Here is an 8,499-nt window from a genome sequence, read left to right as displayed (position 1 = left end):
CCTACAAATTATATTGAAATTGTTGAAAAATTATAGGGAATCGCGAACCTCCTCCATCTTTTCTACATGCTCCTATACGTTTTCTAGTAGTTTTCACCAGGCGGGTTTTTTGTAGGGTAAAAATTTTTTCTTTTTCCTCAACTTTTGGTCTTATATCCCCAAAAGGAGGTACAACAAGTTGCGTTATGTACAGCAACTATAAATACTCTTACTCGATCATACCATCTATATGCCTTTGTAATTAATCATTTTTCTTGAAAGTTATTCATTATAGTCAATTTTCAAATTCCGACCCTAAGAGAAGTATATACAGTATGCAGTCTTTTTTTAGGTTAATAAGCTAAAAATTTCTAGAATATAATTTACTGACATGCCCAATAAAACGAATAATATTTATGCGTGCAATCAATGTAATGCTTTATTTTTTGCTGGATACAAAGTTGTACCAGGTTAATATTTGGCATGAGGCAGATACAGGAATATACCGTATATAATATATAAACATGGGATATGTTATTTGATATTAAAGCAAATAGCTGATATCGTGGGATGCAGAGGCATTTTATGAGCGAGAAAATTTACCATCAACTAGTTAGTATTCCTCAGGTGTTGGTAGGCGAAGTTGTTGCTGTTCTATGTACTGAAGAGCCTCGAAGGCCGTTGGACGATCACTAGGTGATTCGCTAAGCATACGCTCTCCAAATTCGCCTATCATAAAAACAATTTCTTAATACTATGGAAAACATGAAAGAATATATAGAATTTCCTACCAAGTCTCAAGAGGAGTCCCAAATTCTTTAACATTATACCGGCGCTATACATATCCGCTGAAAAACCATGTGGTTCACGTCTTTTGATTTCAGGAGCCATATAACCTTCAGTTCCAGCCGAGCTATGTGACAGTTTATCATATATCTCCTCAGCATGATTAAAATCAAATAACACCCAGCTAATATAAACAAAACGAGATTAGTAAGAAATAATAAGACTATATACAAAAAGTAAATTTATATACCATTTACGCTCGCTACTATATCCAAAGTTATCAGGTTTAACATCATGATGAATGACACCACGACAATGGAGTGAATTGAGAGCAGAAAACAAATCTTTCATAAGATTCATCTCTGGCAACTAAAATAAATGTTATATGAGATCACATGTTAATAACTACAAAGAAAAAAATAATGCAATACCATGGAAAATTTCCTATCGTAGAAGCTCAATCGCTCCAATATCATTCCGTAACAGCCTTTAAGCAACAGAGTTTCGTGTAAATGAACAATATTTGGCAGCCCCTAGAGCGTAAGGAATACATGAAATTGTTGTTTATCAGTTAGTAAAAAGAGAAATATAATTAATACCCTAAGTTTCTGGAGAAGAGAAATTTCACGTCCACTTCCCATCTTAACCGCCAGTGCAAAAGCTTTTTTTTTACGAACAAGTTCGAAAACTCTTGTATGATCACACTAAGAAGTAAAATGGATGCCCAATATCACAGATTGGGGATATGTCATTTATAAATATTAACCATGAGAAATAAGGGCTTACTCTATGTAAGGTCTGTCTGAATTCATAACCAATATTTTCCAATAAATCAAGCATTGATTTAGAGACGTTGTGGAGCATCTGCTGAATATCCCCACTTTCTTTATTCTCATCGCTTGTGCTTTCGAAACCTTTTGATCTACTCGGATTGCTAGTACTTTTCTTTGAAGGTGTATATTTCGAGCTTCCCTCGCGTGTTTTAAGTTGATTCAGAGGGGGAGGAAAGCGATCTGATATAAACAGAAAATATACTTTCCAATAAAGGGGATATACATAAAAAGATTATTATGTTTACCTTCGGTTACTCCTTCATCATCTCCAATGATATCTTGAACTTTTAGCATTGCGCTTCTGACAGGCCCAAGAAGGAAACTACTGATTTTGATAATATGACTAATATTTGATTGAGTCACAGTACTAAACAATAGTCTTCCTGCAAGTAGCTTCTCGAAAAGGCAAAAGTTGAAATGGCTATTGTCATTATCGATACGCTCACGAACCGGTCTCATTCCAACAAACTCAAAACGGCCATTTAATGAGAGAAAAAGTCCATAGACCCGGAGTTCTTCAACAGCACCATCAGGAATTCCAACTGCCATCATCTCAAGTGCGCGACGAAGTAACTGTGCCATCTTACGTGTGTCTTTGTGAGCAGAGTTTGAAGCAGAGTTCGATATCTCTATTTCGACAATTAAAAAAGGAACTTCTTCTTCCAGTAACTTCACTCCACAAGCTAGATCGGCTTTACACGTCCAATGATCGTTCATCTGAACTTTAAATTCTCTTTGGATAAAGAAATTTGGAATTTCAGCTTTGCGCAATGGATCTCCAAGCAGCGGCTCAAGGATCAGTCCTCCAAAATCCAACTCAACTGTTTTTCGTGCCTTTTCAAGAGCCTCAAGTGCATTAAGAATTGATCGTCCGGAGAGACGTTCTGAGAAGTCAGGTGATTCTTGGTAGTATTTCCTCCAGTTGTTTGCTCTTGCACTAGGGATTCGCGCTTTAAGTATTTCTTGCCTCATATCGTCTGATAGCTTCTAAAATAATATAATTATTGATAAAAACGATTATTTCGATCGCATGAGAAATTGAATTTGATATAAGATTACCGAAAAAGTTTTTTCAAAGGCAGTTAGTGCATTTTCTTTTGCATCCCCAATAATAAGGAGTTGAAATATATGGCGCCAATTAGGTGAAAGCGTTTGGAAATTACTTTGGAAAGACAAAGAACTAAGGAATTGAGAGAAGATCTCCACATCTGCTTTTAGTGTAGAATTGTAAACTAATTGTGAGGGCCAGGCTGATAAAAAATTGATTCGGAAAATGTGCTGGGATGCCATTGTCACAGAAGCTTTTAAATACCTATCAATCTAATCGTGATTAAAATAGTGAATATCGAATCTCTAAAAAGATTTGCTAATTACTGCTGATCGATTCTGTCCTCTTCTTCATCTCCTTGAGGGTAATACCATCCAATAATGTGACGAACATATTTTTGCCAAACTATAGCATCAGAAAACGATACTAGAAAAAAAAAAGCACGAATAAGTTATTAGAAATATATAAAAATATATATACTTACGCCTTCTTATATCTCGATTTGAATAATACTTTTCATCAAATACCGGAATCTTGAACTCTTTATTTCGATTGCGAAGAACTAAAGGTGCAATGGTGGTAACAGGAAGTGGCAATATTTCCGTATTGCGAGATCTCGAGCATTCAGCTATTGATGATCCAGTCAATTCTTGAGAGGATCTCATAGATGAAGAATCTCTCTCAATTATTTCATCTGATTCGTGTCTCTTTCTTTTCCGTCTTGGAGTCGTACTGTCAGCTTTCTCTATAGAATAATCATATTAATAGAGTGAATTTAACAATCATATTTACACTTACTTTTTCTCTTCTCTTTATGCTTCATATGGAGCCCTTGCGAATTCACTGACGGCTAAATTATCTGATATATTTTCCATATATTCATGGACGGATAATAATACTCGTATAATTAGTTGAATAGCAACGTCATTCAATTGCGCCACAATGCTTGAGAAAGTAAACTGCCCTCGAAAGGTGACTGAATGTTCTTATGTTTTAAAGTTGATATTCCATTTCTCCCTCAAAAAGAATTGTAAAATAAGAGCACAATGTAGTGTTGATGACTTTATCCCTGCTTTACATGTTTCACTACTTGGTTTCAAAGATAAGCCATTTTGCAAGAGTTATGAACGCGTAAAATCATTCCCCTGTTCGATCACTTTAAGCGCTCTCCCGAATAATTATATACATTTTTTATAAACCGTGAATAATATAGAGCATTTATTAAAATATATATTAAAGTTACCACTTCGCATTCTGCTGCTCTTCTTGGTATCAACTTCTTACCGCAACTCTTAATGAAGAAACTTCCAGAAGAAGTCATATTTAGAATCACCTTCTTATGTAACGAAAGTTTATCCTTCGCGCTAATCAGGAGACATTCGCGACGGATCCTGCTGACCATTCCCACACACGGAGTCCACTTGCTTTGTCCATTTTTCCAGCCCATCCTCTGCATTTAATGGGTGACGTGCAAATCGTTTAAATGGTTTGCCTGTTTTCTCGATATTCATACTAATCAATTGCGGTATTCTAGCCAACATTTGGCAATCCTTCATATTCTTAGTCCTTGAATGGAAATTGGATGAGTACCAGCAAGAAAGTGCCATCTAAATGCCTCGTTATTACCATTTCGCTCAACTAAAATATTCTTTCATAAACACAAAATACAAACAATATACAAACTCCAAATGGGCTCAAATGAGAGTTTTGCGCCCGTGTTAATGATTCAACATATTCACAAAATGAGAGTATAGAACCATCTTGATCATGCACCGATTTTCATCCTTTTTTACGTTGAATAATATCAATCGTATGTTAGAAAAGTGTTTTATTAAAGAAATTAAATGCTGCCTAATGATAGTGTACACTTTTCTTTTTACATTGAACAAGCTTTCTTTTGGGACATAAACGTTTTTAATTTATTCATCAAGAATTTCTTCTGACATATTTCGTAGAAATGAATTATTTTAAAGGGAAAAAAAAACCATTAAAATGGCGCAGCATCCTAATCAATAGAAGATAGCTGTTTGATAATTATAGGAATGGTTCTTTAACTATAGGATCCTCGCAACTATAATAATGATACATCAAATGAAATAATGGTAAATTTCTATAATACATGCTTCTGTTAATCTGCTGACACCTCGCATCAGGCTTTTTGTGAGGCGTCGAAATTTTATTATGTGACATCCCTACTTGATTCATGTACGTCGATGGAAGGATCATACTTTATTTTGTGGTTGCAACTGCCTTCTAAATCTCTTTTTATCATCACAATGTCTATCAGTAATTATCCATTAAATTTGTATTTTTCATATTTGATATCATCAGAATAACATAATTTCGTTGTTTGAGAGATTTATCAAGTTGGGATCGCAGAATTAATATCGTGTGGACTTTATTGGAATATAAAAGGGAGTCATTTGAAACTACTGTCATACTCAAAACACTTCGAATAAAATCGATCAACGACAAGCTCAAACAAAATGCTCAAGAACTACTCTTTTGTGCTTCTTCCTTTTGCTCTGCCCGTCCTTATCTGCCCTACTCTCGCTTCTCCCTCTGCAAATGTAGCTAAATTTGTTGACAAGCGTTGCGGTGGGTACAATTGGGATTATCCATGTGGATATTGCGATTACGATGTATATAGAGGCTATCCATGTGGGGGATATGGCAACTATGGAGGATATTGCGGATATGACTATTATCCCTCCATTTATAACAGCGCATATTATGCCAATGCCGCCAATGTGGATAACTGTTTCAAACATCGCGCGAACCTTGCTGCCAACGTCAAAGCTAGTGAATGCGCCGATGCGACGAACCACGCTAATGTGTACAACACAGCTAATACGAACACAATTGTGAAACGCAGTCATCGATATGACTATTGTATCCCATATGATATCTTTGGTAGAATTGGATACGGATACTTGCCTTATGGTATTGGAGGCTTTGACTTTGGTCTTCCTTATGGTTGCAGTAATTGGCTTTGGTAAATACCTTGGCTTTAAAAAAGCAACCTATCGATTGCCTTTATAAAAATTTCGAAAATAAAAGTTTAATTGAAATTGGAAACATAACTCGGTATATACTGGTAAATAAAGAATCTTAAGTGGAATTCTGTTCCTTATCACCCCACTCGATCTCGGTGAATACCCGCTATATTTTAAAGCTATAATTCTCGATGCCGATTCGCACTTCTTAAATTCTCATAATAAAAAATCTATACCAACTCTATACCAACCTATTGTGCAATTATATTTATTATAACATCACTTTCCACTTTCATTACCCAGTTTGTCTCCCAGTTTGGGGCTCGTTTCTTGCCAAATGCCTTTAAATATAAAGATAACACCTAGCATATTAAACAAGGCACTATGATGCAAGATAATTCTTTTCAAAAAGCTTTGTAGCCAATTTAATAAAAATATATCACTCCTCAGAGTCCTTTGAACCGGTGTGTATTTTATATATCCTAAGTTTTAGTTATTTGTTTTCATCAGTCAATGGAAAAAGAGAATAAAATGTTTTTCGTTATGTTAAAAAATGAAATTTTTCGAGATAAATGAATATTTCTCGCAATGAGAGTTAGCAATGGGTAGCCAACTATTTACAGCGGAATAGCAGTGCGAGTGAGTTTATCAATGATATAAATGCTTTGTATAATGGAGTTGTTTTTGAAAGATTATTTGTGCTTAATATAAAAATGATAGGGTAATAAAATATTCTGTGTTGGAGGACGACCAGGCGTGACTGGTAGTCTGATATATTCTAGATAATATTTGTGTTACGTCTGTTAATAGCACACTTGTACAAGCACGCACCTTACATGTACGAGCATGCATCTCACCATCTTTATCCCTTTTTCTATCTCCTACCCCATCAGATATATATATAGTATGTGCTTTCTATCTTGAGTTCCTTGGTGTGTGTTATTTGTGTTATCCCTTCTGTCTGTTTTTCTTTCCTTTTTATTAATATATTCTTATTAAAATCCAACATTCTGAGAGATTCTTTATATAAAAATAATTTGAACCATCACGTACTAGTAAATTAGCGTTTCTATTGCAGGAACCTATGCCTGTAGCAGATCAATGACTTAGCAAGCAAAACCAATGCTGTTAGCTTCTGCTCTGACATCCCTAACACAACCTCCGAAACCATCATCCGCATGGAAAACGGCTCCTCCGCAATCACGCCCTTTGAATATTGTAATACCTGGATTGTTGGGTAAGTAGTAACTATAGATAAGAGGTCGTGCAGGAATATTCCAGCATCGAGTCTCGCAAGGTCCAGGCGAATCTATCGCAGGTTGACCTTGGCAACGGCTGTTTGTATATCCTTGCACCACGCCTGCAAAGGCAGAACCCATGCAAAGGGCAAATGCTCCGATTATTATGGCAAAAATTAGAGACTGCTTCATGGCCATGTCGTATTAAGCAAGCAATTTAAAAGTAAGAAGATATTGCTGGAAATATAAAGGTATGGGTTAAGGTGTATTTATACATATCTCAGGATTAGTGCCATTATCGTGGCTGGGGGATTTATAATACTAATCTGGTAAAAAAATAATTGTAGGTTAAGCTTAGAGTTAATTGATTTGGGTGTGTTACAAACCTTGTATATAAACGAAACATAGTTACTATTGTAAACCCTATTTAATATATATAAATTACTTTTAGGTGAAATTGATTTTTTGTTGATAACTCACATTATAGCTATATCGACCGTCCTTATAATTAGATTAGCAAAAGCTACGAATAAATATATACATATTGACACAATTTATGCTCACAATTTCATAGTATTACCTAAGATAATTTCAGGCTCCACCTGAAAATTATTAAAATGAATATCCGAAATAATTATTCCTTCTTTAAAGTTTAAGGTGTAGTTCAAAAACTTCAATGGATTTGACCAATTAATTGGGAGGCTTAATGCTTGTTGATATACTGAATGCAAGTAACATGATCAGATCTGATACGAAATTCGGCTTAAATCTAAGAATGCAATTGTTTCTTGGATAATTTGAGATAGGTGATCAATGTGATAACTCCGCTTCTTATTCTAAAATAAAAAGCGTTTAAAATATATAACCAAATAATGATATTGCCAGCAAGCAGCCATAAAGTATAAGAACTTCCTGAAACTAAACAAAGTAACAGCAATTGTTACATTTTGCTAGTAGTCAGTAGCAGCTCAGTATTCTGTGTAATAGATGCATTACGTCATCATTTATATTGTATTCATAAGCTTTTTTGGGAAATGAAATGTATCAATAGGAGTTAAATTTTTCTCATAAACTATCCCGGTTACAGCAATATATATCCTATATTTCAACTTTTTTACAAAACTGCCGGACTTTTCCAGATAAAATTGTATCCACAAATCCTGTTAGATACTTAGATGATTTTACTTTACAGCATCCCTGGAAAATTGAAAATTGCTCATCTAGTGATGCGAATATACTGTTTATGTGTGATCCCTACTTCACATATGCCGCTCGGATGAATACTATTGGAATGAAAACGAGCGGCAATAATGATAAAAAGTGGAAACAGAGGTTTGAGATATATTTCAAGGCAAAGTGGGAGCTGGGAGTACTGACACGCTAGAGAAGGATCTCGTTGTCTATATCTAAAGTTACTCTTAAAAGGTTTGTGACACCTTATATCCCTACAAAAAACCCGTCTGGTGAAAACTGCTAGAAAACGAATAGGAGCATGTAGAAAAGGTGGAGGAGGTTCGCGATTCCCTATAATTTTTCAACAATTTCACTATAATTTGTAGACTCCTCTCCCATTATTAATATCTTGAAAAATAGGTGAAAAGTTTGTAAAAATTTAGGGA

The 8,499-nt window shown here is 35.0% G+C and overlaps 3 protein-coding genes across 3 annotated transcripts; 1 reads left to right on the top strand and 2 right to left on the bottom strand.

Annotated features, from left to right (window-relative positions):
* Positions 1 to 592: 592 nt before the first annotated feature.
* On the bottom strand, positions 593 to 3,469 carry VTP21DRAFT_11345 (uncharacterized protein; the record flags this gene model as incomplete). Its single annotated transcript, XM_069390780.1, has 11 exons — positions 593 to 708; positions 771 to 949; positions 1,016 to 1,134; positions 1,197 to 1,298; positions 1,365 to 1,469; positions 1,552 to 1,778; positions 1,844 to 2,585; positions 2,658 to 2,910; positions 2,973 to 3,072; positions 3,131 to 3,391; positions 3,445 to 3,469. 11 exons carry the CDS (start codon positions 3,467 to 3,469, stop codon positions 593 to 595), a joined length of 2,229 nt encoding a protein of 742 aa, XP_069252894.1.
* A 1,663-nt stretch (positions 3,470 to 5,132) lies between these two features.
* Positions 5,133 to 5,645, top strand: VTP21DRAFT_11344 (uncharacterized protein; the record flags this gene model as incomplete). The annotated part of the gene is made up of 1 exon (XM_069390779.1): positions 5,133 to 5,645. The coding sequence occupies one exon, from the start codon at positions 5,133 to 5,135 to the stop codon at positions 5,643 to 5,645; it is 513 nt and encodes a 170-aa protein (XP_069252893.1).
* A 1,103-nt stretch (positions 5,646 to 6,748) lies between these two features.
* VTP21DRAFT_11343 (uncharacterized protein) lies at positions 6,749 to 7,021 on the bottom strand (the record flags this gene model as incomplete). Its single annotated transcript, XM_069390778.1, has 1 exon — positions 6,749 to 7,021. The coding sequence occupies one exon, from the start codon at positions 7,019 to 7,021 to the stop codon at positions 6,749 to 6,751; it is 273 nt and encodes a 90-aa protein (XP_069252892.1).
* Between the last annotated feature and the right edge of the window lie 1,478 nt (positions 7,022 to 8,499).

The sequence above is a fragment of the Calcarisporiella thermophila genome (assembly GCF_041956535.1).
Source record: "Calcarisporiella thermophila strain CBS 279.70 unplaced genomic scaffold VTP21scaffold_8, whole genome shotgun sequence".
NCBI lineage: Eukaryota > Fungi > Calcarisporiellomycota > Calcarisporiellomycetes > Calcarisporiellales > Calcarisporiellaceae > Calcarisporiella > Calcarisporiella thermophila.
Note: the sequence above shows the minus strand (reverse complement) of the source record. Positions and strands in the feature narration are given on the sequence as shown.